Here is an 11,198-nt window from a genome sequence, read left to right as displayed (position 1 = left end):
CATCTCAGGATGTTGGGCCCCCGGTCTCTGCAGGACATCCCAAGATAAAGCAGAACTTGTAATATGTTAAGTGGGTCTGTGTGTGAGTGCAAAACAAGCCAACTTGTCTTTGTTAAAATGTGAATTGGCTGTCTGGTCGCGGAGAGATGCAGACATCAAAGGCAGCTGGAGACGATATGCGAGTTGTTAGATGTGAGACAACGGTATGAGTTTTATAGATGATGTGTATTGTATCACTTTGGTATAAAGGGACTGCCCCTTTACCAGTCACGCAGAGAACTCTGCGCGACTGCAAAGCTGTGTATGACTTCTCTCCATGCTGCATGAAATAAAGAATTCTTCGAAGCTACTCCTGGTCTCCAGACATCTTTATTGAGTCCTGCCTGTTCCCACTACCACAGGTCGTACACTTGTATTTTTATGTAGGTGTATCTACACGGACTTTATATATGTATGGTAACATTACTTCCCTTTTTTTTTTCATTTTTTCTATACAGAGCTGCAGATTTGGTTATTTTGCTTATTGCGATCACAACAACAATACAGCGTCTTCCTCTAGATTTAATAGTTTATATATCTTTTGTGTTAGCGTGGAGATTACACACAACTTGTTTGTTTGGATTAAGTCCCTGGGACTCGTCAAATAGCTATGAGTCACATTCCTCTCCGGTAGCTCGGTTCTCCTAAGAGCTACCTTGGAGCACTTTCGAAGGACACCTTGAAAGCTTTTTTAAGAGGTCAGATAATATCGTATACTTGCCATATGAATAAAGAGAAAAACAAAAGAATTTCTGACCTAACTCGGCGCGTCTCTCAGCTGGATAGCCTTTATGCCACCTCACCGAATCCAGACCTATACAAAGAGCGTATTGCTGTGCAGTCAGAGTATAACACCCTTACGGTGGATGACGCAGTCAACCTGCTCCTGAAAACTGGAAGTACACATTATGAACACGGCGATAAGCCTGGGAAGTTACTAGCTCACAAATTGAGACAGATCTCCTCTTCCCACCAAATTCCTAAAATCAGCACACCCGCAGGAAGTACAATAGACCCAGATAAAATTAATAACCAGTTTAAGAGCTATTTTGAATCACTGTACATGTCTGAAACAGTTTCAGACATACAAGACTTTGAAAGAATTTTTTTTCTTGACTTAAAATTCCATTAGTGCCACCTGATTTGGTTGAGGATTTGGAAAAACCAATAACTGCCTTATAGCTTTCTAATGCTAACACTTTTATGCAAGGTGGCAAATGCCCGGGCCCTGATAGAATTTTCCTTTCCATAGAATTTTATAAAAGGTTCCTGCATAAACTGGCTCCAATTTTGATTGATGTATTTAATGAGTCTTTTACAGCTCATAGGCTACCTCTCACGCTTAATCAGGCCTCTGTTTCTCTTATTTTAAAAAAGGGCATGGACCCCTTGAACTGCTCCTCCTATCGGCCAATTAGTTTGTTGAATGCTGACCTGAAGTAACTATCTAAAACTCTTGCAAAACGTTTAGAAACTGTACTACCTGTTATTATCTCCCCTGAACAAACAGGTTTCATAAAAAACAGGCACTTTTTTTTTTATCTGAGACGTCTCTTTAACACGATTTATCACCTCCCCACTACTTGTTCACCACAAGGTGTGCTGTCTGTAGATGCAGAGAAGGCATTTGATCAGGTAGAGTGGCAATATTTATTTTAAACCTTAGAGAAATTTGGCTGTTGAGATAATTTTATTTCATGGGTGAAGCTTTTGTACTCATCCCCCCTAGCATCGGTCCAAACAAATTGTAATCAGTCAGCATATTTTCCCCTTCATTGCTCTACTTGCCAGGGCTGTCCTTTGACCCCCCTTCTATTTGCTATAGCTATTGAGCCTTTGTTGATCACACTTCGTAGTAATAAGCATATTACTGGTATTACATGTGGGGTGCAGGAGCAAAAAGTATCCTTATACACAGATGACCTTCTTCTTTACATTTCCAACTTTGCAATTTCTATTCCAACAGCTCTTTCCATTTTTGACACTTTTGGAGCTATATCTGGGTACAAATTAAACTTAAGTAAAAGTGAACTCCTTCCTTTGAATAAAGCAGTGAAGTAGTACCCTCTATAATCTTTGCCTTTTAGTCAGGCATAGCTTTTCATATTTAGGTATTCAGGTGACTCCTAAGTTTAGAGATCTCTACAAGGCAAACTTTACCCATCTTTTGAACTGTACAAAGGAATATTTTGATTGTTGGTCATTGCTCAATCCGTCTACGGCTGCTCATATTAATAGTGTAAAAATGAATACACTTCCTAAATTTCTGTACTTGTTTCAAAGTATTCCTGTTTTTTTTTTTTACCTCTGCATTTTTTCTCAAAACTCGATAGCATTATTTCTGACTTTATTTGGAACGAAAAATCCCCACGGATGAGTAGACATCTACTGCAGAGGCCTAAGGCTCTTAGAGGAATGGCTCTCCCTAACTTTGTTAGGATTGGATTTCAGGAGTTATAGTTGTTTTATTTACTGTTAGTATTATTTTGCTTTTATAATGATAGAGTTTAGTATGACTGTTTGTGTTTCATTAGCAGCACCATGTATCAGTATTAACCTGGCTCTCATGCATGCATTAAAGTTATAATATTCAGCTTTGAGTCAACTTGTAGTATTTTTCATTTTCTTGGAAAATTGTGCAAGAATAGATTGCATAGATAAGTGTCGTTCTGGAAACGATAGATAAGATACTGTTAATTTATGCTACTTAACAGGCGTGAAGTCTGACGGGCTTGAACTGGTCACTCATGTCTGAAGCATGAGTAAGGGGTTTTTTACAACAGAATCAGGGAAAGTGACACAGCTAACTGCATGTCCACTTTCAGTTAGAAACGCCTGAAAATAGAGAAACGCCTGAAGATAACAACACACACACACACACACACACTGCCTATATGAACATTCTAGAATATTTACGTGAAACGTTCCACCCATGTACAGGGCAGTCCCAGCCCGAGAAGATAAATGTAAATGATTTTTGATTATCTAGGCTGTAATAACTCTGCATTTAACCAGAAGAAAATAAATCTATGTAAAGCTGATTCCTGTTTCCTGAGTGTTACTTCTTGGTGCCTTCAAATAAAAGAACCGGTTGCAGCTAAAAACTTTAGGTTCTATTATTGGGCAGCGAATTTCAAGATAATGCAGTTCTGGTTGCACCCTGATTTACATTCTCCCTCTCTGATTTGGCTTGCAATGTAGGCCAATACTTGCTGGCCGGTATCTTTGTCTGCTTTGGTTCACTCTCCTATTAAGTGTGCCTCTACAAAGTATATAAAGAATATTGTTGTCAAAACATCATTAAGGGTTTTGAAACAATTTAGATGTTTTTTGGCCTCCAAACATATTCATTATATGCCCCTATAACTGCAAATCACATCTTCAGTCCATCACTAGTGGATGGGGCATTCACTCTCTGGTCCAGTTTAGGCATCCGATCATTTAAGGATTTATACATAGACAACAGTTTTACATCTTTTGAGCAGTTGTCTGAAAGGTTCTCTCTCCCTAGGCGACATTTTTTCAGATACTTGCAAGTTCGTAGCTTTGTTAGAAATAGGTTTCCTACCACACCCCCTAAAACACCACTAGATGCACTACTTAAACCAGTACCAGCTTTGGGAGGTATGATCTCATATATTTATGCCCAAATCCACTCTATGCGAATGACTCCCATAAATCCCCTTAGAATACTTTGGGAGGAAGACTTGGGTGAAGAGATCGCTGACGAGGTGTGGGAAAAAGTGCTTTGAAGGATACACGGATCATCTATTTGTGCCAAATATGGATTAACACAGTGTAAAACAGTCCATTGTACTCACCTTACAAAGGTAAGGCTGTCAAAAATGTTTAAGGATATAGACCCGGTTTGCGATCGATGTAATCAGGCCTCGGCAATGCATGCCCACATGCTGTGGCTGTGTCCTGTCTTAAAGTCTTACTGGGGAGACATCTTTGGAATGTTGTCTAAGGTTACTGGTCAACAGATTATACCTACTGCCTGTATGGCTTTGTCTGGGGTATCCCCGCCAACATCACTGTTATCCCCCATGCAGGAGTCATTTGCAGCCTTTGTTTGTCTGTTAGCTAGGCGCTTAATTCTTTTACAGTGGAAATCTAAATTACCACCATCATACGTACAGTGGATTAAAGAATTTCTCTACTCTGCTAGACTGGAAAAGATACGGTATATGCTGAGAGGCTCTTTGGGCACATTTTGTAGAATGTGGGACCCCTTCTATGAATATGTGGGGAACCTGGATTTCCCTACTCCTCCAGAGTAATGTTCGTGCATGTATACTGCTCTTGGTGAATCATGTCACTAGCCATTATACGGGTGGGGTATTAGGAATGCAGCATTGGGTTTTTTTTTTTTTTCTTTTCATAATGTTTGTTGTTTCTTCTGGTTTGCTTCAGGATTGAATTGTAAACATGTTCATGGGATCCTCATGATGCTTTGTTGCACTGTTCTCTGGGGGGGGGATCCGGCACCCGTCATCTCTTGGCGGACCTCTTCTGAGAGTCCAAGGTCCTTGACCCCTTCCTCGTGGTCTGCCATGGTATTGAGGTCCACAGTACCTGGGAGCAAAGTCCCACTGATAAGGTGGTGCGGTCGGCTGTTGAACAAAGAATTGCTGCTGTGCATATGGCTGTACAGCATTCTGCACAGGCATTTGGTTAGCTGTAGCTGTACTTTGATTAACTTTGTCTTGCATTTCCTTCAACTGAAAATTAAATTCTATTGAAAATTATGTACACGTGACTGGCGTTTCAACTGAAATGGCCTCTGCCCAGAATTATTGATCCGGCCAGGAACCTTCTACACCAGCTATTTTGGTGCGCCCGATCGCTGGGGGTTCTCCCAATCAACAGTTCTGTTTTAATTCCACTGAATACGCCATCACCCTAAATACAGTTTTCCCATAGGCTATGCCCAGCCCCTGGAACCAAAGACAGCTCTGCCCGAGGCACACTGTTTCACATCATATTCTCCCAGTAGCACTTGTTGCTATGGGATACACGACAGTGTTCAACAGCCTTCGTGCAGCAAACCACCCACACAAATATTACAAATAAAAAATATTTCCCTGTGCCCTCAATCATTTAACAGTTAGCAGTGATCGTCTTATAAATACTTAGACGTTCCGAAATGCTCAGAGAAGGCTCCTCCTTCCACTTCCGCTTTCAATAAGCCAGTCTTCCCATCGGGGCAAAAATCCTAATAGTTTTGGAGACAACCATCAAAATTTGTGGTTATCCACTTATTAATGTGAATTTTACGTCTCTGATAGTCATCAATCTCTGTAACTAGGGCACGTATTGTTCTATCCCCTCAAATGAGACTATGTGCTTCAAAACTTTTTCATGTGGCAAAAAAACAGCATCAGCACATTTCAATATAAAAGTGTTATCTTACCTTTACTGTAATTGTTCAATTTTTAAGTCAGGAATTTACAGTCCATACAGAGCAACAAAATTTTGCAAAGTCCAATATGCAGGAATTATGTACAAAGGTCTCCTGTAGTGCTGCATGATTAATCTAATTGCAATCACGATGTCAGTCTCTGCGATTATATGACGGGAAAATGTTGCGATTATATTAAACAAGTGTGTGGACTTGAGAACACATACTGTAGCGTCCCACTGGACACAAAGACAGTCAGCCGTGGGTGTCGCAAATGTTCGCTTTATTAACAAACCCAAAACACGGTTACTGTCAGCCGTAACCACGCCAAAACAATAACAGAACAAAAAATAGCAACACGCTAACGCTCTCTCCGTGGCTCCATCTCTCTTCCAACTCATCCCACACCACACACACACACACACACACACACACACACACACCTCAGCCTTCCGCACTCTCAACCGGCTCCGCCCCATTCTCACTTTCTAATGGGCACCTGCCTTAACCCTTAACACTTCACACCAACAAATGAACCGTAACAATTTAACATGCAAACATTGTAACTGCAGGATCACTACAATACTTTGAGAACAGTTTGCCGATTTTCTGTGCCGCTAAAAAAACAAAACAAAAAGATTTAAAAAAAATATAGGCAGTGCACGTGTGGTACGCGTGCGTGTTCACTTGTGTGCACAGCGCGGATAGACCAGAACGAGACTGATCTGGTAGCCAAAAAAAAAAAAAAAACCTCCCATGGCGATATTTTGGATTTGAGATTACTGACACTGAGCAGAGATGTACTGTGCAAGATTTGCAAAATTAAAGTTGCTACGTCACATGGCAATATGACAAATCTATATCAGCACCTGAAACAGCACAGAGAAAAATATGATGAATGCATGACGATGAAAACTCAGATCACTAAAGAGACAGCTGAAGAAAACAAGGCACCAGTAGTTCCCTGAACAAAACAACGCACAATTACAGTTTCTTCAAAGAAACAACATGCACAGCACCAAGAGTATCATTGTCATCTGCATTTGATCCCATGGTGGCAGTTTAGAAAAGCAGTGGCTGCTGAACTCAATGCTTACATTTACATGCCATGTGTAGACCATGAAGAAGATCCACTGAAATAGTGGAAAGTCCACAAAGTAAACTTCCCTAGGCTATGCAAACTAGCACAGAAATATCTGGGCATACAAGCAACAAGCTCTGCATCAGAGAGAGCTTTTAGCCCTAGTGGTAATGTTGTGTCGAGTCATCAATCCTGTCTGAAACCAGAGAAGGTGGACATGCTTGTCTTTTTGGCAAAGAACCTCTAATGTGATCAGTTTAACTGTTTAGAGGGAGGATTTGGACCAGTTGGTCATTAAAAAAAGATTTAGTGGTTTGAGTTTGAAGCACAATTTTATATACATTTTTTTTTCCCAAGGCACAAGATGTAATATACCGGAGGTTACACAAGTGTTATTTCACTTTGTAAAAAAGATTTATTTTGAACCATTTCTATTTTTACAAATACACATTGCAGCATTATTACTAATCTGTGTGTGCTTTTTCCTTAAAAACCCATCAATTTGGCTCAATACCAATTATTATAATCACAATTGCATATCGCAATATTGACCTTAATAATCGCAATATGAAAATTTTCACAAATCGTGCAGCCCTAGTCTCCTGCTCACCTTTTATTATTGCTGGCAAGTGTTGATCTGTGCAGTCCGTTCACTTCCGATGTGAAATCCAGCTCAGAATTCAGCCAATTCCGAAGGTCACGGCCCCAAGTTGTAATACCCCAGTTCTTTTATTGGACAGATCCGAGTAAGGAAGGGGTCCGTCTTTCGGGATTTTAGTGCTGGTGTTATTTAAAAACAAAAATATATATACACATACATACATACACACACATACACACAAAGATTACAGAACACTAACCGGGTGGCTCCCTCCGTCAGACCAGCTGCTGGAGAAGAGAAAGACTACCTGGAACACAGAGCCCAATACATTTATACAATTTCTTGGGCTAACCCCTATACGCAAACAGATATAGAATCATCATGAGTTGGAGACAGTCCGGCGTCTCCTTCTCTTATGCTCCACATGTGTCAAGCATTAATCAGAACAAATGAAGAACTCCGTGTGTGTACAGTATGTTGTTACGTGGTGTGTAACTAAACCAATCATTCAGACATGAATCTAACACCAGATTAATACAAGAAAACAATTGACATCAAGATACACTTTTCAGATTTAACCTTATCTTCTAACCTTGAAGCAAAGCACACTAGAGCAGACTTCAAATATTACTAACTGCATTAACAACACATTAAAGCACATTAATGTCTATAATTATCTGCCTGAATTATCAATTTCTAACAGTTCTCATAGGGACCGAAAAGAAACTATTATGTGTAATAACCCAGTTCTTTTATTGGACAGTTCTGAATAACAAAGGAATCTGTCTTTCTTCCTTTAATGCAGATCTATTTTAAACTGCAAGTAAAAAATTATAAAACACAACCTGGGTGGCTCCCCCTTCCAGGCATCCCCATGCAGGCTGCTGGAAACAAGGAGACCCGGAAACACAGAGCCTAATACATTTATTTAAGTTTTGGGCTAACCCCTTACACAGATGAAGTGAGTCTGCAGACTTCATCTCTTATCTAGTGCTCCAGCTGCATGGAGCCACTGCGCTTTACCTAGTCATAACAAAATGAAGAAGCACAATGTGTGTATATGTTGTCACATGGTGCGTAGCTAAGCATTCATTCAGACATAATATTCCAACAAGATAACAATTGGTGCCATGGTTCACTTTTCAGAATCAACACTCTTGTCTTCTAACCTTGAAACAAAACTGACTAGGGCAGATTTAAAATATTACTAAACTGCATTACTAACACATTTGATTCAACACATTGTCTAATAATTACTAATATATAACATATGTGAAGGTTTTCTCACGTTTTACAAGAATACGGCTTCTCCCCTGTGTGGGTTCTTAAATGAATCTTCAAATCTGATGACCGCATGAATCCTTTCCCACAAGTCCTGCAAACATATGGCCTCTCCCCTGTGTGGATTCTCATGTGGACCAACAAGTGACCCCTGTGTGTGAAACAGTTCCCACATGTTTTACAAGAAAACGGCCTCTCACCTGTGTGGGTTCTGAGGTGGATCAAAAGGCCACTGCTGGTTGAGAAACTCTTTGTACATGTTTTACAAGAATACGGCTTCTCACCTGTGTGGGTTCTTAAATGAACCTTCAAAACTGATGATTGCATGAATCCTTTCCCACACATGTTGCAAACATATGGCCTCTCACCTGTGTGGGTTCTCATGTGGATCAACAACCGCTGGCGTTGCCTATAAGAGTTCCCACATATTTTACAAAAATATGGCCTCTCACCTGTGTGGGTTCTTAAATGAACCTTCAAAGCTGATGATTGCATAAATCCTTTCCCACATGTTTTGCAAACATGGGGTCTCTCTCCTGTGTGGGATCTCATATGGATCAACAACTTCTGCCGTTCCTTGTAAGAGTTCCCACATGTTTTACAAGAATATGGCTTCTCTGCTGTGTGGGTCCTCATGTGGACCGATAACCAACTGCTGCTTGTGAAATTCTTCCCACATGTTTCACAACAATACGGCTTCTCTCCTGTGTGGGTTCTTAAATGAACCTTCAAAACTGATGACTCCACGAATCCTTTCCCACACGTCTTGCAAACATACAGATTCTCCCCTGTGTGGGATCTCATGTGGTTCAACAAGTGCTGCCGTTGCCTATAAGAATTCCCACATGTTTTACAAGAATACGGCTTCTCGCCTGTGTGGATTCGTAAATGAACATTCAAATGTGATGACTGTATGAATCCTTTCCCACATGTCTTGCAAACATACGGCCTCTCACCTGTGTGGGTTCTCATGTGGACCAAAAGTTCACAGTTATATTTGAAAATTTTCTTACACATTTCACAACAATACTGATTCTCTGCTGTATGGCTTCTAAGATGTCTATTGAAATTGGTCTTGTACCTAAAAGTTTTGCCACAAGTGCCACACTTTAAAGACTTTCTGTCTGTGGAAGGATCAGAATCAGTCTCTGACAGGGGAGAGTTGTCCACACTGCTACCGTGACTTGTGTCTTTGTGACGTCTCCTCTTTGGCTTTGGCTCTGCATTACAGGATGATCCCGAGTCTCCATGCTGGCTTCCTTCCTGATCCTGGCTCCCAGCTATAGCAGACCTGTGACAGAGGAGGTGCTGGTCACTGGTTGGTTCTGCTTCACTGTGGTCCTTTTTCTCATAAGTAGGAGTCAACATAAAGGGATCGGTCTCCTGCTTCATTCCAAGCTGCTCTTCCTCCTCACTGCTGCAGAGTTCCTCCTGTTCCTCTTTAATCTGTGGAGGTTCTGGGTCCTCTTGGTCCAGACTGGAGTTCCTCTCCTGGTTCCAGAGCTGCTGGTCAGCCAGAACCACCTCCTCCTTACAGACATGTTGCTGTGGCAGCTCTGGAGGGACAAAGGAAGGAACAGGTCACTGATGTGATGAGAGAAAAAACAAACAAACTAACATTTCTTATCCACCAGGTTTTGAGTTGAAATTTCCAGTCTGCATTAAAAGTCAAATAAATGGGGATCTCAAACTTAACATTCAAAGGTCTTGAACGATAACTGATAAGCAAATGACTTTTATTAAACTTGCTTATAACTTGCCAGCAACATACATTCATCTGCCACTTTATTAGGTACTGTCGTGGCTAGAATGTGATACCGGCTAAATTAATTCAGACAAATCATCCCAAATTAAGTAATCATTTATTATTACAATTATTCTGAACAGAGTAGTAGTTAAATAGGTAATCTGGTAGTTAGGAAACAGGGAACAGAATCACTCCTCCTGCAATGGGATAGATAAAGTATTAAATAAGAAGATTGTCAGAGCGCCAGTTAGTCATTGAAGGTCACGAGGTACAGTCAGGGGTCCTGTTAGTCAGAGCCCGGCCGGCTTTAAGCTCACTCAAGGCTGCCGCACCATCCTTAATTCTTCTCCTACACCCTTCAGCCTCACTCTTTTATCCGCAGCTTTTCTTAGGCTGTTATGTCAATTTCCGAGCTTTATTTATTTATTCTTTCAAGCATGTAAAGACAGTTGATATGTCAAGACACATAATTTTACACATATCCAACAAATGCTAATCCAATATCAATTTGCTTATACCTAGTACATGCTTGAATGGAGTAGGAAGACTTATCCAGTCCTACCCCCTGACATCATCTTACCATCACTGGTTTGCAAACAGTATCTCTACATAAATAATTCTCTTCTACACCACACAAGTAATATACTAAAGAATTATAACAGAGTGTTAACATTCTTACATAATTACATTCTTAAATAGTTATGTTCTACACCACACAAGCAATATATTTAAAGAATTATTACAGAGTGTTAACATTCATACACCACACCCACAATGTTCCATCTAATTAATCATTAAGCCTGATCTTGCATATATCTTGATTGACACATACCTTTGTATTTATGTTTAAACTCATCAATTCTATTACTATTTTTTTATGTCCGCACTTAAATTATTCCATAGTTTTACCCCACTTATGGAAATACAAAATCTTCTTTTAGTTGTACATGTAGCATGAATTTTTAAATTTAACTGACCCCTTAAATTGTATCCCCCTTCCCTTTCATTAAATAGTTTTTGAATTCCACCAGGTAATAAATTGTTC

The 11,198-nt window shown here is 40.2% G+C and overlaps 1 protein-coding gene across 1 annotated transcript; it reads right to left on the bottom strand.

Annotated features, from left to right (window-relative positions):
* Positions 1-8,439: 8,439 nt before the first annotated feature.
* Positions 8,440-9,862, bottom strand: LOC109974936 (zinc finger protein 239-like). Its single transcript, XM_020625407.1, has 2 exons — positions 8,691-9,862; positions 8,440-8,557 (listed from the first exon to the last, which is right to left on the bottom strand). Exons 1-2 carry the CDS (start codon positions 9,796-9,798, stop codon positions 8,535-8,537), a joined length of 1,131 nt encoding a protein of 376 aa, XP_020481063.1. The 5' UTR covers positions 9,799-9,862; the 3' UTR covers positions 8,440-8,534.
* Between the last annotated feature and the right edge of the window lie 1,336 nt (positions 9,863-11,198).

The sequence above is a fragment of the Monopterus albus genome, unplaced genomic scaffold (genome assembly GCF_001952655.1).
Source record: "Monopterus albus unplaced genomic scaffold, M_albus_1.0 scaffold354.1, whole genome shotgun sequence".
Classification (NCBI taxonomy): Eukaryota; Metazoa; Chordata; class Actinopteri; order Synbranchiformes; family Synbranchidae; genus Monopterus; species Monopterus albus.
Note: the sequence above shows the minus strand (reverse complement) of the source record. Positions and strands in the feature narration are given on the sequence as shown.

Bases quoted from the DNA above. Each gene is read 5' to 3' on its own strand.
- LOC109974936 (XM_020625407.1), bottom strand. From the start codon at position 9,798: ATGAAGCAGGAGACCGATCCCTTTATGTTGACTCCTACTTATGAGAAA. The intron at 8,558-8,690 runs GTGAGAAGCCGT...TTTCACACACAG, and splicing joins TCATTTAAGAACCCACACAG to GGGTCACTTGTTGGTCCACA.